Source organism: Meles meles, chromosome 17 (genome assembly GCF_922984935.1).
Source record: "Meles meles chromosome 17, mMelMel3.1 paternal haplotype, whole genome shotgun sequence".
NCBI classification, from domain to species: Eukaryota; Metazoa; Chordata; class Mammalia; order Carnivora; family Mustelidae; genus Meles; species Meles meles.
The window spans coordinates 52812220-52838741 of NC_060082.1; the positions used below are offsets into that span (position 1 = coordinate 52812220).

At 36.9% G+C, this 26522-nt stretch overlaps 1 protein-coding gene across 4 annotated transcripts in view; it reads left to right on the forward strand.

Moving 5' to 3' along the window:
• ACBD6 (acyl-CoA binding domain containing 6) overlaps positions 1-26522 on the forward strand; it is a 209260-nt gene that overhangs the window by 89743 nt on the left and 92995 nt on the right. For 3 of the 4 annotated variants that reach the window (XM_045982961.1, XM_045982962.1, XM_045982959.1), the window contains one exon: positions 15902-15991. The exons of the other annotated variant lie outside the window; for it this stretch is intronic. In XM_045982961.1, the coding sequence (XP_045838917.1) occupies positions 15902-15991 (90 nt within the window). The remainder of the gene's footprint in view (positions 1-15901; positions 15992-26522) is intronic. 4 annotated transcript variants of the gene reach the window in all.

Here is a 26522-nt window from a genome sequence, read left to right on the forward strand (position 1 = left end):
TAGGGTGTTTTTTTGCCTTTCGGGATTAGAATACTTTTTTTTTCCTCCCAGTAAATCAGGTGTAACGGCTTCCCTTGATTTTGTTATTTTTTCTTTTTGTACTTGGAAGTTAAGATTTTTATAAAATTAATACATGTAGGTAGTTCAACAAAAATCAGTACTATAAGTCCTCTAACAAAAAAGTATTCCCTTACCTGAATCCTTCTCACATTGATTCTAGCTCCCTTGAGGCAAAAACTTTCAGTTCTTTTCATTGTTTCTTTTGCAATTTACCTGCATATTTCTAAATAGCATGCATGTATTTCTTGATTTTCCAACTTTAACCATTATTGATTTTCTTTTCTGCTATGTTAGGATTTAGCTGTTTTACTTGTATTCCTCTCTCCTCTTCCCACTCCCCTAACAGTTATATCACAACATTTAGTTTCATTTTCTGATTGAATCTGTACAGAATCAATGTTAAAATATTATTATTATTTTATAAGTAATTATAATGTAGGTATAAAGTCGTTATATTATTGTTTCTATGTAAACTATGCACATTGCTGAGCTTAGGTGTACTGTGTGTACTAGTCAGCTTTTGTGGTTAGGCACATTTCAGTGACTAATAACTACATCTATTTCTTGCTCACATTTCAGGAGGGTTTTGTATCAGGCTCTGTCTGCTATGTTAGCTAGCGTTGTTTGGGCTCAGTTCATTTCAATTTCATGTATCTTCTCATTCTCATTCTGAGATCCAATCTCAGTGGAAAGACACTGGGACAGAACTAAGGACAGACAGAATCAGACCCCACAAATACATTTAAAGCTTTTGCGTAGATGTGGCATGTGTCATATCTACTCACATTCCTTTGGCCAAAACAAGCCACGAAGCCAAACTGGGTGGTAGGACACCTTTTCTGATGACAGGGAAGCAATGCACAGGTGGGAAGGAATAAATAATTATATAATTATGAATAGTATAATCTACATGCCGTAGTACAGCATTCTGTTTTTCTAAAGGCTAATCATTGCTTCTTTTTTTGTTTTTATATCTTCTGTGTTTCTATCATTAAATCTTTCCTCAAATTGCCCAACGGAGGTCTTCTCTGTGTAGTCACGCACATCAGGTAATCAATCCCATACTGTTTTAGTGATACCCTTCTGGAGTTCTCTCTTTCTTCTCTGATCTCAACTGGGTGCTCTCTAAGCCTACTGTATAGATGCCATTCTGGGATTACGCTTTAGCACTGTCTTAGGAATACCCTTCCCTTCTCTCCTGGAGTCTTCTGTTTCCTGGATCCCAAGTCTTTTATTGTTTACTTCCTTGTTTAGATGAGTGTCTCTTCCAGTAGCTTCCTTTTTTATTTGTTTCCCGGTTTTGATGGAGCATTTCCTCTAGTAGCTTCCTGAGAAAGGTAAATATTTTGAGATCTTCCATGTTAAAAATGTTTCAGTTAGAGTTTTGGGCATATTCCATATGCCCAATAAAATTTGACAAACTAATGAATGATTAAATGGATGAATAAGTAGGAGCAGTATATTATAGGGGCGTCTGGTGGCACAGTTGGTTGAGTGTCTGACTCTTGGTTTCAGCTCAGGTTGAGATCTTTGAGTCATAAGACCGAGCCCCACGTTGGGCTCCATGCTCAGTGAAGAGTCTGTTTGAGATTCTCTCTCTCCCTCTCCCTGCCCCTCCCACTTGTGCGCTTGCTCGCTCTCTCTCTCTCTCGCTCTCGCTCTCTCGTGCTCTCGCTCTCTGATATAAATAAATCTTTAAAAAGAAAAAGAGAAGCAGTGTAATTGTGATGAGCTAGACTACATAGGTTCAAATCTTTGCACTGTCACTTCCTAGCTATTGGTCAGGTTTATTTTGTGTCTCAGTTTCCGTGTGTGTAAAATGGAGATTATCCTAGTACCTGTGTCAGCATTGTTTTGAGGATTAAATCAGTTAATATATATAAAGCACTTAAACAATACCTGACACACACATAACAAGCACTCAATAAATTTTAGCTATCTTGATTATTTTTAATGAATAATATGAATGTGATAATATGAAGAAATGAAGATCACTTAACTCTTTAAGATTTCACTCATCTATTTATTTTAGAGAAAGAGGGAGTGTATGCATGTGTGTAGGGGGAGGGGTAGTGGGGGAGGGAGAGGGATAAGCAGACTCCCCACTGGGAGCCCAGTGCAGGGCTCAAGCCCACGACCCCTAGATCATGATGCCAGTTGAAACCAAGCGTCAGACACCCCACCAACTAAGCCACTCAGGCGCCCTCTTTTTTTCCAAAGGCTTAATTTTTTTAGAGAAGTTTTAGGTTTACAATAAAAAGAGAAGAAGGTACAGAGACTTCCTTCCCATATACCCCCCTACCCCCTACATGTGTATAGCCAACCCCATTATTAACATCACTCACCAGAATGATAACATTTTTTAGCAAGGATGAACCTACACTGATACTCATAATCACCCAAAGTCCATAGTTTATCTTAGGGTTGACTCTTGGTGTGGGTTTGGACAAATGTAGAATATCTATCCATCATTTTAATATCATACAGAATATTTTCACTGCCCTTAAAATCCTATGTGCTCTGCCTAGTTATACTCCCTGCTCTGCTCCAAACGTTGATCTTTTTCTTATCTTTTTATTAGCATGGTATATTTTTCTCCAAACATTTACTTTTACTCTATATGTGTCATTATATTTAAAGTGGGTTTTAGACATAGTATAGTGGGATCATGTTTTTAATCCACTGAGACAATCTGTCTTTTAACTGTTGTAGTTAGACCACTGACTTTCAAAGTGATTATTGATACCGTTGGATTAGTATATATCATTTCTGTTACTGTTTTCTATTTGTTACACTTGTTCTTTGTTCCTATTTTTGTCTTCTCTTTTTCCACTTTTTGTGGTTTTAATTGAGTATTTAATAGGATTCCATTTTCTCTACTTTCCTAGCTTATCAGTTAGGCCTCTTTTTTTCTTTTTAACCATTTTTTTAGTGGTTGCCCTGGAGTTTGCAATATACATTTATAACTAACCCAAGTCTATTTCTATTATCATGATAACATGATACCATTTCATGAATAGTTATCTTAGGATAATAAGATAATAATAAAATAATCTTGATTTATCCCTCTAGTTCCTTGTATCTTTGCTGTCACTCATTGTACTTACATAGAAGCATACATAATTGAGCACAATGCTGCTGTTATTTTCAACAAACTGTTATATGTTAGATCAGTGAAAAATAAGAAAAACGAAAAGTTTTTATTTTGCCCTCACTTATTCCTTCTTCTCTGTTCTTCTTATGTAGATTGAAGTTTCTGACATGTATTATTTTCCTTCTCTCTAAAGAACTTCTTTTAACATTTTTTGCAAGTTCTACTGGCATCGGATTTTTTCAGTCTTTGTTTGAGAACATCTATTTCTCCTTTGTTTTTGAAGGAGAATTCCTCAGGATACATAATTCTAGGTTGGTGGAGTTTTTTCAAAACTACTCTCTTGCTTGCCTGGTTTCTATCTTTCTTTCTTTCTTTTTAAGATTTTTTTTTTTTTAAGATTTTATTTATTTAGAGTGCAGGTTTGGGGGCAGGGGTAGAGGGAAGAGAGAGAATGTCAAGCAGGCTCCACACTGAGCACATGGAGCCCGATGGAGGGCATGATCTCACCACCCAAAGATCATGACCTGAGCTGAAATCGAGAGGCAGAGCTTAACTGACTGAGCCACCCAGGCACCCCTCTTGCACGGTTTCTGAGGAGAAATTAGATATAATTCTTATCTTTGTTCCTTTATAAGTAAGGCGTTCTTTTCTCCAGCTTCTTTCAAGATTTTTCTTTGTCTTTCATTTTCTATAGCTTGAAAACAATATGCCTAGGTGCAGGGTTTTTTTGTTTGGGTTTGGTTTTGGCATTTATCTTGCTTGGTATTTTCTGAGTTTCCTGGATCTGTGGTTTGGTGTCTAGCATTAATTTGGGGAAATCCAGTCATTGTTTCATATACTTCTTCTGTACCTTCTTCTGTTTCTTCTGCTTCTGGTGTCCCCATTATGCATACGTCACACCTTTTGTTTTCCCACAGTTCTTGGATGTTCTATTCTGGTTTTTTTAAGTCTTTATTCTCTTTGATTTTCAGTTTTCATGGATTCTGTTAGGTATATCCTCTAGCTCAAAGATTATTTCCTTACTCATATCCAGGCCACTAATAAACCCATCAAAGGCATTTTTTATTTCTATTACAGTTTTTTTTTTAATCTCTAGCATTTCTTTTTGGTTCTTCCTTAGAATTTCTCTGTCTTTGCTTACATGGTCCATCTGTTCTTGCACACTGTCGATTTTATCTCTTAGAGCCTTTGGCATATTAATCATAGTTCTTATAAATTCTTAGCCTTATAATTCCAATGTCTTTGCATATTTGGGTCTGATAATTGCTCTGTCTCTTCAGATTATATTTTTTACCCTTGGTATGATTTGTAATTTTTACTAATACCTGCACATCACATACTGGGTAAAAGGAACTGCTGTAAATAGTTCTTTAGTAATGTGGTGTGGAATAATGAGGTGTGGAAGAGGCGAAGGGCTCTATCTTCCGATGATTAGGTCTCAGTTTTTAGTGAATCTGTGCGTCCTGGTTTGTGAATCCCACAAGTGGTTCTGTCCTTTTTCCTCCCTGCTTAGGTGGAACAGGATGGCTAGAGTGGGCTGGAGTTGGGTGTTTCCCTTGCCTCAGGTCAGTGGGCTCTGATAATCCCCTAGCAGGTTAGGCACTGATTAACTGGTTTTCCCCAAAAGCAGGCCTTACTAAGAACACAGTGCTCTCATACATTTCTTTTCTTTTTTTTTTTTTTAAGATTTTATTTTTATTTATTTGACAGAGAGAAATCACAAGAGAAGCAGGGAGAGAGAGAGGAAGGGAAGCAGGCTCTCCGTTGAGCAGAGAGCCCGATGCGGGACTCGATCCCAGGACCCCGAGATCATGACCCGAGCCGAAGGCAGCGGCTCAACCCACTGAGCCACCCAGGCACCCTCTCATACATTTCAAAAGGATTCATTTCCGGCTTCATAATCAGGAGGGGTTTCCTCTGACAGTTACTTTGGGAACCTGGCCAAACTCCTGGAGGTAAATCTTGCAATGTTGTGTAGCCTCCCCACCAGGAGTAGATTCCTTGGAGTTTTTAACTCTCAGAGTTGTCCATGCTGAGCCTTCAGCAGTTTGTCAGTTTGTCCATTCTGGTCGGGTTTTTCTGCCTGGCAGTTCCCGGGGCAGTTTTCACTTGTAAAGTTCTTGTATAGAAAGTTGAGTTCACCTGTCTGTCTCTCTAGTCCGAGGGCACAAGGTTTGCCTTGTGTCTTCCCCACTCTCTCTCTCTCTTTTTTTTTTTTCAAAAATTTTATTTATTTGAGAGAGAGAGAGTGCACCAGAGAGAGAGAGAGTAAGCCCCAGTTGGGGGAGGGGCAGAGGGAGAAGCAGGCTTCTTCCCTTCCCCACCCAGCAGGGAGCCTGATACAGGACTAGAACCCTGGACCCTGGGATCATAACCTGTGGTGAAGGCAGACGCTTAATTAACTGAGCCACCCAGGCACCCCATGTCTTCCCCTCTCTTATGGATCCAGCAAGAATAGTTGATTTTTCAACCTGTTCAGCATTTTGCTTGTTGTTAGGAAGGAGTGGCAGCTTCCAAGCTCCTTATATATGGAATTGGAAATTGGAAGTCCACTTAACTTTCAAAGGTCACTTTTACCCTGGAACATATTGTGCATATACTAGACGTTCCCTATTAGAATTTTCCATCTTTCAAATAATACTTTATATGGTGTGTGTTTTAGGTTACAGAGTACTTTCACTTACTGTCTTCCCAACAAACCTGTAAGGTAAATGCTATCCTCATTTTACAGACAGGAACTAATTCAGAGATGTGCTTTCACTTACTGAAAATAATTGCTAAGTGGAAATGCAGGTCTGAGGGACTGTTCTTTTTGCCTTTGGATTTAAGAAGGATACACAACTTCCAGTTGGCCCTGCTAGTGTTATTCTCTGATTTGCAACATTTCATGAAAGAAATTGGAAATTTACCAAATCTACCACATGACCTTTGCAAAGATCATTGGACAGCAGGGATAGGAATAAAATGTCTAGAACATAAATAGCTTATGCTGACACAGTTTTGTTTGTTTGGTTTTTTGCAAAGATAAAAGAAACTTGTAAAATGTAGTGCTTCTGTCATTCCGTGACTTTGATGTAGTGCGGCTTCCCAGGTCTTCCAGTTTGTTACCCATGCAGCTACTTTTACCCCCGTCCTGCCAGAACCTTGTGTTTCCAGGAACAGATGAAGTGCTTACACATTCATAGACTGAGACGCCAAGAATTCAGTTGGGTTCTCTCATTGCTCCAAGCAGATTTCTGCCCTCTCAGCCATGACATCTCAGGCTGGGCCTTGAATACTGATGGCGAGCCTTTTATTATTAATCAGGGACTTGTATGAATTAATTTAAGAACATGAAGGAAATGAGAGCTTAAAATTAGAATCAAACTTAACATCCTAAATAAAATAAATGGTATTGCTTCATGACTTTTAAACCTCTAGCAGATAAACCTTGGTGATGGACTAAAATTATGAAATGTCAGAATTAAATTGCTAGCTAAATATTTTTAACCCCTTTATAAGAAAAAGACATTTCCCTACTATAATAAGTTGGGTGACAATTACAGTTTTGAAAGGACATCCAGTTCTTTGTGTCTGTCTAGCTGATGTTTGAGCTTGAGAGATTTCATTACTGATTGCCTAGGATTCTTTGGGATTGTATATGACTTTATTTAAAATGTTCATCCAGCAAATTCAACCCAATTTCAGTTTTGCCCTTAGATGACTAAAAATTACATTTATTGCACTCAAAATTTGCTGTAAGCACATAAAGAAATTTAATTATAGCCATAAAATAAGTCATAGTAGAAATTTAATTTATAGTCATAAATGATATGCTTGCATTTCCACATATTGAAATAAACACAATCATATAATGCTAGAAATGTATATATTTAGATCTATAACTACAACGGCACATGAACATATATATAAAATGCTTTTAAATAATCCATATTTCATTATGAAGTTATTTTATCTTAAATAACTATAGTTCCTGGTATATATCTTATATTTATTCAAGTTGTAATTACTACTAATATAGTTAAGACACGTATTTCTTCTTTTTCTTTTTTAAGACACGTAATTCTAATTGGAGAAAATTACATTGTGTTTCCAGATGATATTGTAATTGGGATGTTGCATTTCACGTAACAGAAAAAAAAATTTTATTAAAAAAAAAAACACAAGTTTTGTAGTTATACTTGCCATACCATTCTCCATATATTTGTTGATTCTTTCAAATGCTTTGAGGAAGTTACCTTTCTCTTCCTCCCTTCCCCTTCTTGCTTTGCTTTAAATTTGTAGCTCATGTCAGAATATCATTTGCATGTTTTTGCCTTGAGAAACTGCTGCAGAATCTGGTGAAACTGATAGTGTTAACCTAACAAAAGGTTTAAGACTCAGAGTCACTATATTGAGGCTAAATGTATGCTTTTATTTAAGATTTGAGAAAGGAAAAAAAAAGTATTTAAATAAATTTCTGTAGTTGAATATGTGTTTTTTGATTGTGTATTTGATTAAAATAGTAATTTGAAGGAGCTCATTGAATCACACTAATAATTGGGAAATGCATTCTAAACTGTCACGTTATTCTCATTTGCATTAATGTAGCCAGCACCATTTCAAAATCACGCCTAACTATATAAGAAGCTCATGTTTAATACAAAATCAGAAAACAGTAAAAGTAGGTTAAGTCTTATGAGCTTTGGCACCTTACTTTTTATTTTTATTGTGATAAAATATACATAACATAAAACCATTTTAGCCATTTTGAACTGTATAGTTCTGTGGTACTAAGTACATTCACTTCACTGTGCAACTATCACCACCGTCCATCTATAGAATCTTTTCATCTTCCCCAAACAAAAGTCTGTACTCATTAACCGCCAACTCCTCATATCCTCCCTCATTTCCACCCCTCACCCCCTCCACCCCCGGCAACCACCATTCTGCTTTCTATCTCGATGAATGTGACTGCTTTAGGTATCTTATGTAAATGGAATCACAAGTATTTGTCTTTTGTGACTGACTTACTCCACTTAGCGTAACATCTTCAGGTTCATCTATGTTATTACATCTGTCCGAATTACCTTCCGTTTTAAAATAATATTAAATTGTATGCATATATCACATTTTGTTTATCTGTCTTTGGACACTTGAATTACTTTCATATTTTGGCTATTATAAATAATGTTGCTATGAATGTGGGAACAAATTTTTGTTTGATTTTTTTTCCCAACACTTTACTATGAAAAATTTTAAGCATACAGCAAAGTTGAAAGAATTTTACAGTGAACATCTATATCCCTAGATATACCTAGATTCTACCGCTAATTTTTTACTGTGCTTGCTTTATCAGTATCTATCCATGTATCTGTCCATCAGTCAGTCCTGTTTTAGATGCATTTCAGATTATTTTGCGGACAGCACATTTCTAGCATCATATCATTTACCAGAATTCACTATTAGTTTTTTCTTTTGAGATGGCAATTTACATACAGGGAAATGCCCAAATCTTCACTACACATTCAGTTAATATACCTACATAAGTGAGACTCCTGGCAAGACAGAGAATATTACTGTCACCCCAGAAAGTTCCATCCTGCCCCTTCCCAGCTGGTTCGTTCTTCTGATTCCACAAAGGTAACCATTGTTCTTATAAATTGTCTACTATAGATTGGTTTTGTATGTTCTAGAACTTTATGTAAATGGAATCATAATATGTACTTTCTGTGTTAGTTTTCTTCCATTTAGCATTATGTTTTTGAGATTCATTCAGCTTGTTCTGTAAGTCAGTTCTTCCTTTTTTTATATTACTGCATAATATTCCATCATATAAACATATCATTATTTATCCATTGCCTTGTGATGGACACCTGGGCTGTTTTCATGGCAACCTATTTTTACTTATTTTATACAGGATAAGGTAATAACTCCCCTGCTTATTTCTTCATCCTGAAGTCACTAACATTATGGCTTAGGAACTCCTTGTGTAGGAATTTTTTTTTAAGTAGTAAATTTAAAATGCTTCTCAGTTCCCTGATAACTCAGCAACATCATTTCTCTTTACCTTAGATCTTAGACAGTGAAAGAGATCAAGGAGTTGCTGATTTAAATGTGTATCACACATATGGTATGTGGTATTCTCTTTAATGCTAGTAAATAAATATGCTAGTAAATAAACTGTCCTACAGGGAGCCACTGCCTTTCATGCTAGGTGCATCCAGACTCCTTAAACGGCCTCCCGGTCCTAATCCTGTCTTTAAATTTTTGAAACAACATTGTCGGTTCACTATTGAGAGGGAGGTGTGAGTAGGAGGCATTCTGGAGTTCCTGGTGCTGAAGGTGATGTAGTTGTCACTGTAGTCAGCGGCTAGAGGAGCCGCAGCAGCAAAGGGTAGAAGATAAGGATGGACAGAGGAGACAGAGACATATGTGGAAGGTTATCAGTAGCTGAAGTCAGTCTCCATCACAACTGTCAGTTTATTTATTTATTTATTTTAATTTGACAGAGATCACAAGTAGGCAGAGAGGCAGGCAGAGAGAGAGGGGGAAGCAGGCTCCCTGCTGAGCAGAGAGCCCGTTGTGGGGCTCAATCCCAGGATCCTGGGATCACGACCTGAGCTGAAGGCAGAGGCTTTAACCCGCTGAGCCACCCAGGCACCCCACAATTGTCAGTTTAAACCCAGTTTTTTTGCAGAGAGAAATTCAAGTCAGTCTGTTTTCAGTATATTTCTTTTGCACAGAGTAGCAAGATGACAACTCTCATAGATTTAAATATCCTAATTTTGCTATGTTTTTGTCTACTGTATTGATGGTGTATGTTTGTGTGTGTCCTCAGAATACCATAAGAACATTAAGACTCATTTTATAATGCATTCTCTTTTCATTTAATTTGTGGTATCGGGAGCAAATCTAGTTTTAAAAAATTCTACAGGTATAAGGACAAGTAAGTAAGTAAGGATATCAAAGGAGCATTTAAGATATTAAGACCCGCTCTGTATTTTCAGAAGGTATGAAAGTAATACCGCTTAATAGGTTAGCAGCCACCCTGCACTTTCAAAGCACTTAAGAGTCATTCATCTGTCTGAGGTAGGACAGTATATGCACTCTTGGTTAACAGATGAGAACTCTTTTTTACCCCCTGTGGTTTCGCTGTATTTGAATTCCAGAATTTATCCAGATCCCTCCAAATACAGTTTCTTAGTTTCCTTGTGGCCAAGGATTCCTTTTAATAATGGTTTTCCCCCCTAACCTCCTAAATTCTTGTAGGATATTTTTTTAGGAGAGTTGTTAAAACTAGAAACAAAGAATTGTCAGCTTTTGTGGTATAGTAAAAATACATTTAACTTGAAAATTTGTAGGAGATTATATCATTCATAGAAAATAAAGCAATTATATAAAAAATAGATGAATTACTTTATGACTTTGGATAGTCCTTAAGAAACTATAGTGTGGAAAAAAAAAAGAAACTATAGTGTGTATTTAATTAATGGTTTTTCTTTTAGAGGAGAGATTATGAAATCCTTTATCCAAAATAATGTAGTAATTGCATTGTATTGGTTGAGGTATGTTTTTGGTTAACAAAGAGAAAAGAAAGAAAACACAGGTGTTTACTTCCTAGTTTTGTCCTGAATGGTTATGAGGATAGCATCTCTGCAAATTACTGATTATGTTATTACTTGAATTAATAATCTTGAATTAGAGCATGTTCACAGGAACTTTATAATTTGAAGTAAATAGTTATCACATTCAGACACCTGGTTGTGCTGGTCTTTCTTCATTTAAGTATAGAACATTCTGAAAGTGGGGTGCCTAGGTGGCTCAGTGGGTTAAAGCCTCTGCCTTCGGCTCAGGTCATGATCCCAGGGTCCTAGGATCGAGCCCCGCATTGGGCTCTCTGCTCTGGGAGCCTGCTTCCTCCTCTCCCTCTCTCTCTCTCTCTCTGCCTGCCTCTCTGCCTACTTGTGATCTCTGTCTGTCAAATAAATAAATAAAATCTTTAAAAAAAAATTTTTTTTGAAAGCAAAATTCCAAAGCCTGATTTATTTTATCTTTATTTACAAGTATGTTTAATCTTGCTCCTGTTTTGAACTTCTTAATACTGTGTAAAAATATTAATCATTAGGTGGTCTTAATGTAGATATCTTCAGCACTTCTACAGAAAGTCATTGTCAGAGAATTCATTCTAATTCAAGGTTAATTAGTGTACCATTAAAATAATGTGTTACAAAAATTAATTACATCACAGGTCAAAAAACGTATTAAAAAGCGTAGTGTTCATGTCTGAGAACACATCATCCTCCTTAAAACATTGCTAGACTAGTGCTACTTTTCTGGAAAATATATCTACAGTAGACATCAGTACTGAGGTCCAGTCATAGGTGTTTCCCCTAAAGTAAATTTTTGGCACCACATATGGGAAATTTAAAATATAACTCCCATTAACAGTAAAATGTGTTGCTTGTCTGCTTTCCCATCGCAACAGCTAAGGATTTATATTTTAGCATTAATTGATATAACCCTATTGGGTTAAACCTAAGGAGAAATCAGGAACCTGGTTGAGAAGTAGAAATTATCTGTACATTTTGAAGTAAAAGTATTAGATATATTAATAGTATGTTTTCTTACTTAACTGTTATGTACTTTGGTAGGTGCCCCCGTGTAAGTGTATTACACATCATTTTAACTATGTAGTAATTCTTGTTAATAGTTTAACTTAATAGCCATAAAATATACACTTAAAATTAGAATGAGAAATGATAGGGACTTTGAAATCCTGTGATTCTTTTAATGTGAAATCTGTGAAACAGTTAAATAAAATAGAATATTTTATACATTGGTATTTTGCCCAAGAGTCCAATTACAGTATCTGACTGTCCATATGAAGGGTTTTGGAATTTGTGCCTTAATAACAGCAGGTCAATACACATTAGAGCTACAGAAATTTTAACATAGGAAACTCTTTTCTCCACTCAACAACACATTTTTTACTTGGGTTTTAGAACTGTCTCCATTAAAAGATAATCTTCGTGGGCTCTGAACAAAACAGTTTTGCTGCTATAACATTGTAAAGAATCTGCCCACATTTTAAAATTTTCTGCTTTTCTTCCTCTTTGAATTTTATGTAAGCCTGTGGGAAAACATATTCATAAGTAAATAAATTGAGCAAATGGAAGAAAAAGAGAATAATTTGTAGGGAAGAGATTGTCTTTGTTTCTTTCTTCTTGTTTTCTTCAAGAATAAATCCTGGTTTAATTAGTTGAACTACTAGGTGCATGAAGAGATTCTGAAAGATAAAGAGTAAAGTGGGTTTAGAAAAGCTTTCTTGAAAAGTGCTTTTTACTTTAAAACCATCTTTGTGTCCCTGCTTATATCTTCTGAAATCTTTTCTAAAATGACATAAAGTAGGGATTTCAATTTAATGTGGAAAAGCATTCCATTCTTTAAAAATTACAACATCACTTCTACCCTCAAAAAGTAGGCTTAAACTATATACCACTCATTTCTTCAGAAAAGCCCTTGGCTTCTGGGGTATTTTTTTATTGTTTGGACCAAGTGAGCTTCTTTAATTAACTGAATCAAGATTTTCTGGAAGTAGAAGATAGAATTAACATGTTGATAGTAACGGTGAGTCTTTGGTAGACAGTGGTTAAATGTTTCATGTTTAGTACTTTGACTCCTAACAATCATCTATTCTGTTTTGCAAGTGTAACATTTGAAGATAGATATTAGCAGACTTTATTGGTGTTTTTTTAGATATTTCAGAGTATAAATTTGGGCTATTAACAGGCAATGCTTAGTTTCAAACTGACTTAATTCTCTTACATTGTAAGCAATATATGAGTTAATTTAGATACACTGATTGTGATTTCTACCTAAGTTTAAATACTCATATTTTATCCGTAAGATTTCTTTCACCGGGACACCTGGGTGGCTCAGTCATTAAGCATCTGCCTTCAGCTCAGCTCATGATCACAGGGTCTGCTCTGTGGGAAGCCTGCTTTACCCTCTCACTCCCTCTGCTCATATTCCCTCTCTCTGTCAAATAAATAAAATCTTAAAAAAACAAAAAAAGATTTCTTTCATCAGAAGAAGTGAACATGATAATTTAAGAAAACTATATTTTATATTTATAAAGTACTTTCAAATTAAAAACGCATTATCTTATAGTTCATTCATTCAACAAATACTGTTGATATTACAGCTGTTAGTATTATCCTTTTCTTCACTCTGTAGGTGAGGAAGGGGATCAGTCTGAAGTAAGTCATTAGTACATAATGGGTTCCAGAAGTAGAACTCAGGATTTCCAGTTGATTTAGAAAAGTCTGTTCCCTTTCCCATAAAGCATTAAAAAAAATTTTTTTAAATTTTTTTAAAGATTTTATTTGACAGAGAGAGAGATCACAAGTAGGCAGAGAGGCAGGCAGAGAGAAAGGGGGAAACAGGCTCCCTGCTGAGCAGACAGCCCAATGTGAGGCTCGATCCCAGGACCCTGAGACTGTGACCTGAGCCAAAGGCAGAGGCTTAGCCCACTGGGCCACCCAGGTGCCCCAAGCACTTTTTTTTTTTAAAGATTTTATTTATTCATTTGACAGACAGAGATCACAAGTAGGCAGAGAGTCAGGCAGAGAGAGAGAAGGAAGCGGGCTCCCTGCTGAGCAGACAGCCCGATGTGGGGCTTGATCCCAGGACCCTAGGATCATGACCTGAGCCGAAGGCAGAGGCTTAACCCACTGAGCCACCCAGGCGCCCCCTCCATAGAGCATTTTATATCAATTAGTTTTAGAATAATTAACCTGCAGTTTTACATATTACTTTGTCTTTCTTAAAACATTATATCTTTTAGTATATACCTACTAAAATTACTTGAATGGTCTAAATGCTACAATCAAAGGATACTGGGTGGCAGAATGGTTAAAAAGGACCCATCTATACGCTGCCTTCAAGAGACTCACTTCAGGTCTAAAGACAGATACAGACTGAAAGTGAAGAGATGGAAAAACATATACCGTAAAAATGGAAGCAAGAAACAAGCTGGGGTAGCAATATTTGTATCAGACAAAATAGACTTTAAAACAAACACTGTAGGGGCGCCTGGGTGGCTCAGATTGTTGAGCGTCTGCCTTTGGCTCAGGTCATGATCTTCAGGTCCTGGAATAGAGCCCCATGTTGGGCTTCCAGCTCAGCAGGGAATCTGCTGCTCCCTCTCCCTCTGCCTCTCCCCCTGCTTGTGTTCTCTCAGTCTCTCTCTCTCAAATGAATAAAAAATCTTAAAAAACAAAAACAAAATAAACACTGTAGCAAGAGACAAAGAAGGGCATTACATAATGATAAAGAGATCAATCCGACAAGAGGATACATTGGAGCACCTAAATATATACATAAAGAGAAAAATTGATGGTAATTCAGTAATAGTAGGGAATTTAACATCCCACTTACATCAGTGGATAAATTTAGGCAGAAAATGAATAAAGAAACACTATTGTTGAGTGACACATTATACTAGATGGATATAACCAGATTTGTATATAACATATCAAACGTTCCATCCAGAAACAACAGAATTACCTAGGAATAAACTTAATCAAGGTGAAAGACCTGTACTCTAAAAACTATAAAACACTGATGAAAGAAATGAAAGACAACACAAACAAATGGAAAGATATTCCCTGCTTGTGGATTGAAAGAACCGATCCTGTTAAAATGTTCATACTGCTCAAAGCAATCTACAGATTCAGTGTAATCCCTATCAGGATACCAACAGCGTTTTTCACAGAGCAAGAACAAATAATCCTAAAGTTTATATGGAACCACAAAAGAGCCTGAATAGCCAAAGCAATCTTGAGAAAGAAAAGGCTGTAGGTATCATAATTCCAGATTTCAAGGTAACCCTATAAAGCTGTAGTCATCAAAGCAGTATGGTGTTTGCACAAAATAGGCACATAGATGAATGGAACCTGAATTGGTGCAGACACCATGGAAAATAGTATGGAGGTTCCTTAAAAAATTAGAAATAGAAATACTTGGGCCCCTGGGTGGCCCAGTCAGTTAAGAGTCTGTCTTTGGCTCAGGTCATGATCCCAGGGTCCTAGGATTAAGCCCCGCATCAGGCTCCCTGCTCAGCAAGGGAGTCTGCTTCTCTCTCTTTCTCTGCCCCTCCCCCTGTTCATGCTCGCGCTCTCCCTCTCTCTCTCTCTCTCTCAAATAAATATAAATAAATAAAATCTTTAACAGAATAGAAATACTATATGATTCCCCCCCCCCCCCAAATACCATAGGATTCGATAATTTCACTACTGGGTGTTTACTCAATACAAAAACACTAATTTGAAAAGATAAGTGCACCCCTCTGTCTATTGCAGAATTACATACAGTAGCCAAGATACGAAAGCAGCCTAAGTGTCTATTGATAGATAAATGGATAAAGAAGTTGTGATATAGCCGTATGTGTACACAACTCCCACACACACAAATGTGTGTACAGCTATTACGCTCTTGTAAAAAATGATGAGATCTTGCCATTTGGCAAGACAATATGGATGGACCTAGAGGATATTATGCTAAGTGAAATAAATCGGACTAATAAAGACGAATACCATATGATTTCACTCATATATGGAATCTAAAAAATAAAACCAATGAATAAACAAAAGCAGAATCAGATCGATAAATACAGAGATCAAACTGATGGTTGTCAGAGGGAAGTGTGTTTTACTTGGCCTCATAACAGGAATAACAAGCTCATTTCTTTTTTTGTGTTTTTAGGGCAGAGCTCTACTCCATTGGGCATGTGATCGAGGACATAAAGAACTCGTTACAGTCCTGCTACAGTATAGAGCTGATATTAACTGTCAGGTAAGACTGATGAAGAGGGGAGCTTTTTTAAAAAATGGAGGTAAAATCCACACAACAGAAAATTCACCATATTAACCACTTTAAAGTGTATAGTTCATTGGCATTCATACAGTTAACAGTATTGTATGACCATCGCATTTTCATTATCCCAGAAGGAAACGTTGTATTTCCTAAGCAGTCACCTCCTATTTCCCCCTCATCACAGACCTTGGCAACAACTAATCTGCTTTCTGTTTCAGTGGATTTGCCTATTCTGGATATTTCATATAAATGGAATCTAATCAATGGCTTCCTTTTTTTTTAAATTTTATTTATTTATTTGACAGAGATCACTAGTAGGCAGAGAGGCAGGCGGCAGGGGTGGGGGGGGGGGGTGAGCAGGCTCCCCACCGAGCAGAGAGCCCGATGCAGGGTTCGATCCTAGGACCCTGAGATCATGACCTGAGCCAAAGGCAGAGGCTTTAACCCACTAAGCCACCCAGGCGCCCCGATCAATGGCTTCTTTCACTTGGCATCATGTTTTCAAGGTTCATCCATGTAGCATGTAACAGTACTTCATTCTTTTTTAATGGCTAAATACTATACCATTGTACGGATATACCTCATGTTTATCATTTCATCAGTTGATGGACAGTTGAGTAATTTTATTTTTTGGCAGTTGTGAATAGTTGCTATGAGCAATTCATGTATGTGTTTTTATTTGAACACTTGTTTTCTGTTTTTTTGGTTGTGTACCTAAGAGTAGAATTTTGGAGTTGTATCGTAATTTGGTGTTTTTGAAAAGGAATCTCCAAACGATTTCCGCAGGAATCACACCATTTTACATTCCTACCAGCAATGCATGAGGGTTCTAATTTCTCCACTGCTTTGCCAACATTTATTTTCTTTTTTAATAAGCATTGTACTGGGGGCAAAGTGTTACCATATCGTGCTTGATTTTGATTTGCATTAATTTCCTTAACAATTGGTGATGTTGGTATCTTTTCATGTACTTATTAACAAAGTCTGTATCTCCTTTGGAGAAATATGTATTCAAGTCTTTCACCCCTTTTTAAATTGAGTTGTTTGTCTTTTTGCTGTTAAGATGTAAGAGTTCTTTATGTACTCTGGATAGTAGTCCATTGTCAGACACATAGATTTGCAGGTATCTTCTCCCTTTCTGAGAGTTCTTTTCACTTTTTGATAGTATCTTTTGGTGCACAGGTTTTTAATTTTGATTTAAGTTCAGTTTACCTATTTTTTCTTTTGTTGGTTGTGCTCTTGGTGTCATACCCAAGAAACCATTGTCAAATAGAAGGTCATTAAGATTTACCCTTATGTTTTCTTTCTTTTTTGTTTTTATTATAGCAAAATAGACATAAAATTTACCATTTTAACCATTTTTAAGTGTGCGCTTCTGTAGCATTAAGTACATTTAAATTGTTTAGTTATCACCACCATTCATCTCCAGAACTTTTTCTTCTTTCCCAACTGAAATTCTGAATTCCTAACTAACTCCCTGTTCCCCTGCTCCTGGCAACCACAATTCTACTTTACGCCTTCATACTATTTTCAGGGATCATCCATGTTGGTAGCATGTGTCAGGATCTCCTTCCTTTTTGGGGGCGCCTGCCTGGGTGGCTCAATTCAGTAAGCGTCTGCCCTCAGCGTGGGACCTGATCCCAGGGTCCCAGAAAGTCAAGCTCCACGTCAGGCTCCCTTTGGGAGAAGTCTGCTTCTACTTCTCCCTTCGCTCCTCCCCCCTTGTGCTCTCTCTTGCTCACTCTCAAATAAATAAACAAATTTAAAATTTTAAAAATAAAATCATTTCCTTTCTTGGAAAAACTAGATAATACATCATTATATGTATATACCACATTTTGTTTATCCAAATATCCATCTCTAGGCTCTTGGGTTACTTTCTCCTTTTCACTATTATGATGAATCCTCCTATGAGCATAGGTAACAAATGTTTGAGTCCTTGCTTTCACTTCTTTTTAGTACACCATACCCAGAAGTGGAATTGCTCGATCATATGGTTATTCTTTGTTGGATATTTTGAGGAATTACTATACCGTTTTACACAGTGGCTATACCGTTCTACGTTCCTGTCAGCCATGCACAAGTGTTCGAATTTCTTCACATCTTTACCAACACTTGTTATTTTCTGTATTTGTGATAATAGGCATCTTACCGAGTGTGAAGTGGTATCTCACTGTGGTTGCAATATGCATTTCTCCAATGACTGGTGATGTTGAACATCTTCTCATTTGTTTATTGGCCATTTGTTTATCTTGTTTGTATCCTTTGCCCATTTTTAAATTGAGTTGTTTGTATTTTTAAGTTAAGTTGTAGAAATTCCTTATATATTCTGAATGTCAGTCCCTTGTCCGATATATGATTTGCAAATATTTTTTCCCATTCTGAGAATTGTCTTTGACTGTATTGGTAGTGTCCTTTGATGCACAACAGTTTTAAATTTTGATGAAGTCCGCCTTACCTATTTTTTCTTTTGTTGCCTGTGCTTTCGGTATCATATGCAAGAAATCATTGCCAAATTCAGTATTTTAAAGCTTTTTCCTATGTTTAAGAGCTTTATAATTTTAGATCATATGTTAGTCTTTGACCCATCTTGAGTTAGTATTTGTATACGGCCTAAGATAGGGTCCACCTTCATTTTTTTGCACATGGTAGTCGGTTTTCTCAGCATCATTTGTTGAAATGTCTTTTTCCCATTGAATGGTCTTGGAATCCTTGTCAAAAATCATTTGATCATATATGTGAGGGTTTAGGCTTCATATCTATTCCATTGATCTTTATTTCTGTCTTTGTGCCATTACCACATTGGTCTGATTACTGTAGAGTTGTAGTAAAATTTGAAATTGGGAACTGTGAGAACTCCAGCTTTCTGACCCCGAGATTAAGAGTCACGTGCTCCTCCCACTGAGCCAGATTGTTTTGGCTATTCTGGGTTGCTTAATAAGATGGGATTTTTTTTTTTATTTCTGCAAAAAATGTCATTGGGATTTTGATAGGGATTGCTTTGAATCTGTAGGTCACTTAAGGAAGTATTGGCATCTTAATTAAAATGTCTTCCAGTCAGTGGGTTGTTTTTCCATTTATTGGTTTCTCTAATTTCTTTAGGCAGCATTTTGTGATTTTCAGTATAGAGTTCTTTCACCTCCTTGGTTAAGTTTATTCCTAGGTATTCTTTTTGATGCTATTTTAAGTGAAATTAAATCTCTGAAATTTCCTTTTTGGATTGCTCATTGTTAGTGGTTAGAAACACAACTGATTCTTGGATGTTGGTTTGTATCCTATAACTTTGCTGAATTCATTTATTGGTTCGTAAAGCTTTTGTGGAATCTTCTGGGTTTTTTACATATAAGATCATTTTTGTTGTCTATAAACAGAGATAATTTTATATCTTCCTTTGCAATTTGAATGCCTTTTCTTTTTCCTTTTTTTTTAAGTAATCTGTACATCCAGCATGGGGCTCAAACTCACGACCCCAAATCAAGAGTCACGTGCTCTGCAAATTGAGCCAGTCAGGCGCCACAGGATTCTTGTTATTTTTCTTGCTTGCTTGCTCTGACTAGGCATTCTAGTACTGTGTCAAATAGAAGTAATGTAAATGGGTATCCTTGTCCTGTTCTAGGTGTTTACTTTTTAATTTAGGATATTACATATAAAATGCTTTTCTTTATGTAACATTGATTGCCATATATATCCATTCCAGTCCAGCCCTTTAGGCCTTATGGGATCATCCTCGCTCTTTTCATTAAGCCTGAAATTTTTTAGTTCTAACTACACTCTCCATTTCACTCTAAATTTCTTTTTGACCTGAAAGAAATCTCTGGTTACTTTACTGATCTACCTTCTCCCATTTCAGCTCATTTCATCCATTCTCATACTATTATATCCATCCTCATCTCCCTTCTCTCTGTTTTTCAACTATTACAGCCACATGGGAAAAGCCTAATTCTGATTAATCCAATAACCTGCCATTTACACATGTACACTTAGTCTCTGGGCAAAGCTAGAAAAAAAATACAACTCATATCTGGTACGGTATTATCATAAATTATGGTATCCATCTTTAATTTTGCCTGAAAAGTCTTAGGGTCCTTTTCATTCTCAGATTATCTCTCATTTCACAGAAAATAGGAGAAAGCTTTATCATGAACCCAGATTTCAGCCAGTAGGTCCAAAAGCACATATCTCTTCTTGACTATCTCTCAGACACTTCAGAGTCACGGTAGCTTACGCTGAACCTACCATCTCTCAACAGCTGCCGCTGTTGGATGGTGCCTCACTGCAGTTGGCACCATCATCCAACCAGTTTTCCAGGGACTGTCCTTGATTCTCCTCTCATTTTCATACCCATTCCAGTCCTGTAGGTTCTGCCTTCTAAGTATACCTCCAAGTCTACCCACTTCTCTATTTCAACATTTCTAGTACACGAGTTCAGCAGCTCTGAACTCTATTTCTGCTTCTAATCTTGATATCCTTCAGTATATTTTCCATTTTTCATCTGGAGAATCTTTCTAAGATGTTAATTTGCAAATGTTTTCTTGTTTACTTTTGTTTTTCTAAGGCATAATCTTAATTTCATGTGCCCCGGAAGGCCCTTCATGGTCTTACACCGCCACTTATTTCTAGCCAGCTCCTTGCTTGTACCCCATCCCTGCTGTGCTTAGCTTCATTTCGTTGAAGGACTTGACATGCTGCTCACGTCTTGGCCTTTATATTTGCTGTTTTCTCTCTTCCTCGTTCTCCTTCCTGTGCCTCAGCTTATACATCACTTCCTCCAGGAAGCCTTCCTTCGCTTGACCACTTAGACACACCCAGTAGTTTATAGCTCCCTGTTCTTAAGTTCCTCAGAGATTTATTACAGTGCAATCACTTTGTATTATAATTGGCTGATTAAATGTCTGTATTTTCAGCACTACCATTTACAGGTACTAGAGTTTGGTTATATGACCAGTGCCTCGTATAATATCTGACATACAGTGGATGCTCAGTAATTATTGAATAAAGTAATTGACTTGTAAAGAAGTTGACGAATTTTAGAAAAAATAGAACTTGAGTACCAGAAAGGACCTAAGCATTTACCAGAACTTTTTGGGTGTCCTTGTTGCTTTATCAAAAGAAATACTTCTTTTCCCATTAGATATGTGTGTGTTCTTCTTGGGCCAGTTCCCTAGCTTTGAGTCATTGGTCATATCATAGCCTGCTACCATAATTTGCCTTGAAATATATTTTTTTCTTTCTTTTTTTTTTTGTAGGTACTGTGTGTTTAAAAAAAAACCCTCAGGGTACCTGGGTGGCTCAGTCAGTTAACATCTGCCTTCGGATCAGGTCATGATCCCAGGCTCCTGGGATCGAGCCCCGCATTGGGCTCTCTGCTCAGCGGGGAGCCTGCTTCTCCCTCTGCCTGCCACTCCCCTGCTTGTGCTCTTTCTCGTGCTCTCTCTGTCAAATAAATAATATCTAAAAACAAACAAAAAAACTCAAAAAATGCAAAAGACTTGTTTTTTAATTTATTTATAATTTATTTGACAGTCAGAGATCACAAGTAGGCAGAGAGCCAAGCGGTGGGGGTGGGGAGGGAAGCAGGCTCCCAGCCTAACAGAGAGCCGGATGTGGGGCCCAATCCTAGGACCTGGGATCATGACTCAAGCCGAAGGCAGAGGCATTAACCCACTGAGCCACCCAGGTGCCCCAAAAGACTAATTTTTTAAAACTCTTCCTTATCATTGTTTCCCACCCACCCAGTTCCCTCTTCTGGAGACAGATCTCTTACTAACTAGTATATATCCATGCAGCAGGATATGTTTTATATATATATATATGCGCACACACACACACATATATATGCATGTACTAAAGCAATATGATGCAAACTTCATACACCGTTCTATATAACTTGCTTTCTTTATCTCAGAGATTGTTCTGTATCAGTACTGATAGTGCTGCCTTACTCTTAATAATGTCTGCATAATATTCCTTTTTAGAGATTTATCATAATTTAACTGGTACCATATAAATGGACCAATGTGTTGAGCATCCTTTCCTATAACCAAGAACCATCTGTATTTCATTTTCTGTGAAGCATCTGCTCATATGTTTTGCTCAGTTTCCCATTGATGTTTCCTTCTTAATTTAGAGGAACTTTTTTTTTAAGATTTTATTTATTTATTTGACGGAGACACAGCAAGAGAGGGAACACAGGCAGGGGGAGTGGGAGAGGAAGAAGCAGCTTCCTGCTGAGCAGGAAGCCTGGTAGGCACTCAACCTCAGGACCCTGAGATGATGACCCGAGCAGAAAGGAGATGCTTAACAACTGAGCCACCCAGGTGTCCCTAGAGGAACTTTTTATATATTAAGGAAAATTAGCACTTTGTGATTAAAATATTCAAGTTTCCCCCCCGTGTTTCCCTCCCATGTTTCCCCCCCTCATACTATGATCATTTCATGGTTTCCTTGATCCATGTAGAATTAATTTGTGTCACATGTATGTAATAGAGATTTTATTTTTTATCCAGATGGTGCCAGCTTTTTTTTTGTATAGATGATTAATCATTTGTTCAGTAATGTTTATTGAATAATCTTTACTGATTGGAAGTATCTTTCTTTTTCCATATTCTTACTTCCTCTGTATATTTCAGTGTATTTCTGGTGCTGTTTCCTATTCCATTGCTCTGTTTTTCCATTCATGTACTTGTGCTATGATGTTTTAAGGATGATAGCTTCAAAATATTTTTTAATATCTGGTAAGATATGTTCCTTCACTACTTATTGAGAAATTTTCTTGTAATTTTTACTTGCTTATTTTTCTTTATGAATTTTAAATCATGTTTCTTTCCATCCCTTGCTTCCCCGACCCACTACCATAAAGTTAAGTTTAAGTTAAAAAACAAAACAAAGTATTGGTGCACTCATATCTTTTATTTGGCTTGCATTGTTAGGGGGTATTTTGGAGGGAAATGTTCCCAAGTTAGCAATAGTCTGAAGTTTTTGTCTATGTTTTTCTTGTATTATGTTTGGTTAATATAGTAAGACAATCCAAAAACCACCTTATGTGTCCCTATGGAATACTTTTTACAGAACGCCAGCTTTAATGCAAAGTAGAAGTTCCGTGTAGGCTTTTGGATGGATATTTTGTACTACGTACAGGCAGTTTTTTCCTTGTTGTCTTTGTATTCACAGGACTATATATTGCGCCTATCCTCGATTTTCCTTTGTTATTGACAATCCTAATCCATATGGCCTAGCTTCAGTTAAGGGAATGCTCTTGGCTTTGTCAGTCTGGATTGCTAACATGCTTCCAAGTCACAGAGCTTTTGGAGATGACCTCTCAGAATAGCTTTCCCCTTGTAATTTCTTCTTTGGTTTCGTTATTGAAAACTCTTTTCAAATATAGACAATACAAACATAATAAATGGAAGGAAGGGTTCATCTCCCTCATGATTCAATCTTTCTTAAACAACATTATTATTGACTGGCCTATTGGTTGCCAAAAAGGAAAATCAATTTTATTAGAAGTATTTGCTTGGCCACAGATCTTGGTACTAACCCAGCAGAGACAGGCTGATGTTATCAACTATCTGAAGACTAATTTTTACCATTAGCCTGAAACAGAGTCGTAATTAGAGATATGTCAAAGTCTGCTCCGTGTTTTTCTCTCATTTTTTACCCGTCAGTATATCTCCTATGTGCTTTTATTGCATTGCAATTTCTATGTTCTGTGACTGATGGAATTGGAACTTTTTATTTTATTTCTAAGAAAGATCCTTTATAGATTTCATTTGTTATCTGGCAGTATTATGGACACAGTTTTGTCTCTTCCACTGCTTGGTATTGATTTTTAGTTCAACTCTGGAAGTTAGGTTCTTAACCATATTTGAAATTAGGATATGGGTTAAATACATACACACACCCCCCACAGACCTCTTGAGTAATTTTGGTCTTTTAAGCCCTGGAGAAAGATTAAAACTACTCCCAGAGCGCACCGAAAGTATTTGAAGATTTATTACTAGGTTTTCTCAGATTTACTGTAAAGTAATGTTAAGGAACTCAGCAGGGTTGTGGGAGGAAGTGGGAGCATCTGTGGTGTTAGGTGTTTACACGGTGTACTAGGTGTTAAGGCAGTTCAAGTGGAAACTATCTTGAGTGGTACTGAAATGTTTGAGACTTGGCGATTTATAAATTAACATAAACTTATGGTTTACGTATTGGCAGAGAACACCATGCCCTCCGTGAATGCCTCGGTGACTATGTGTTGTAAAAGATTTCAGAAACATGAGATTTTGGGGTGCCTGAGTTGCTCAGATGGTTGAGCAACTGCCTTCGGCTCAGCTTGTGTTCTCAGGGTCCTGGGATCGAGCCCCGCATTGGGCTCCCTGTTCAGCGGGGAGTCTGTTTGTCCCTCCCTCTCTGCCACTCCGCCTGCTTGTGCTCTTGCTCTCTGTCAAATAAATTTTTTTTAAAAAATTTTTTAAAGAAAAAAAAAGATGTTAACTAAAGTTATTTTGGTGATCATTTCACAGTATATACAAATATTGATCCATTATGTTGTATACCTGAAACTAATATAATATTGTATGTCAGTTACATCCCAGTTTAAAAAGAAAAGAGTACTGTGAAATGAACGAATAAATGAATGAATCTGAAAAAAAGAAAGAAATACTATCTCCGTAGTATGGAATTTTATCTCCTCTTATGTAGTTTTGTGAAATAAATAGAAAATGTATTTCTTAAAGAAGTATAGCAATAATGACAAGTCTAGATTTCACTAGGGTGTTGTGGGGTTTAAATTAAGGACAGTAGCGTCTCCACCTCAAGCTGTGTGGCTGCTCCTGACCAAGTCTACTCCTTCTCCCCAAGTCCACCAAGAATATTACTGCCAACAGAGACTTCTCGAGACTGCTGGCATTATGTCACTGACCCTCAAACTCTCTATGACTGCATTGCTCATAAGACAAATTCTAAACTCTCCAGATCTGAATTCAGTTCTTCATTATCTGAAAAAAAGACAGAAAACAAAGAAACAGTCATGAGAAAAGTATAAAGGAGTAAGTTAAACTATCAGTAATTCTATTAGTGTGTGGGTTGGGGGAGGGGTAAAATATAAAACAGGTTTTTGTGTTTACTGTGTACTAAGCATTTTATGTGTTTTGTCTCTTTTAGTCATTGCATCAGCCCTATAATGTAGGTATATTGTTATCTGCATTTTACTGGTGAAGAAACAGGAGGTTGGGAAGTCCTAGAGCTAATAAGTGACAAAGTTTAGATTTGAACACGGCATTTGGACTCTAAAGAAAGCCCAAACTCTTAAGCACTCCACTGTAAAGTTTGAGTACATTTTATTCTCATCTTCATTTTCTCTGCTTACACATGTATAACATATTTTAAAGCTATTTGGTTTGGGGCGCCTGGCTGGCTCAGTAGTAAAACATGCAACTCTTGATCTTGGGGTCATGAGTTTGAGCCCCATGATGGGTGTAGGGATTACTTAAAAAAAATAAAATAAATAAAAATTGAAATTATAAAAAGATTCTTGGTAAGTATTATACTAGCTTTTCTTTATTATTTAAAAGAATTGACATATAGGGGCGCCTGGGTGGCTCAGTGGGATAAGCCGCTGCCTTCAGCTCAGGTCATGATCTCAGGGTCCTGGGATCGAGTCCCGCATCGGGTTCTCTGCTCGGCAGGGAGCCTGATTCCCTCTCTCTCTCCCTCTGCCTGCCTCTCTGTCTACTTGTGATCTCTCTCTATCAAATAAATAAATAAAATCTTAAAAAAAAAAAAGAATTGACGTATAAAGTACATTTAGTGAGATACATACAGTACAAAATTCTTTTTTTTTTTAAGATTTTATTGATTTATTTGATCACAAGTAGGCAGAGAGAGAAGAGGAAGCAGGCTCCCTGCTGAGCAGAGAGCCTGATGCAGGGCTTGATCCCAGGACCCTGAGACCATGACCTGGGCCGAAGGCAGAGGCTTTAACCCACTGAGCCACCCAGGCACCCCCAGTACAAAATTCTTAAGGACACAACTTAATACACACACACACTACTAGTGGGTTTCTTTCGTTAAGCAACTTCCTATCAATAACAATCCTCCCACCTCCACTCTGAGGGAACTATTATTCTGACTTTTATTGCCATCAACTAGTTCTACCTCTTCTTGAAATTCAAATATTGTAACATATATATTATTTTGGATCAGGTTTACTATGCTCAATATAACATATGCTCGATGTAACATATATACATGTTGTTACATACGTCATTTGTTCTTTATTGCAGTATTATTTTTTTTTATCGTGTGCTTGCATATACCACAATTTATTCTCCTGTTGATGGACATATAGTTTTTTTATTTTTTGCTCTTCAGTTTAATGAATATTGGCTTTATGATTAAAGTGGCTATAAACATTTTACATGGGCATATAGACGTATGTTTTCATTTCTCTTGGGTGTATTCTTAGTAGAATTGCTGGATCGTACAGTAACTCTGTGTTTAACTTTCTGAGGAACTACTTATG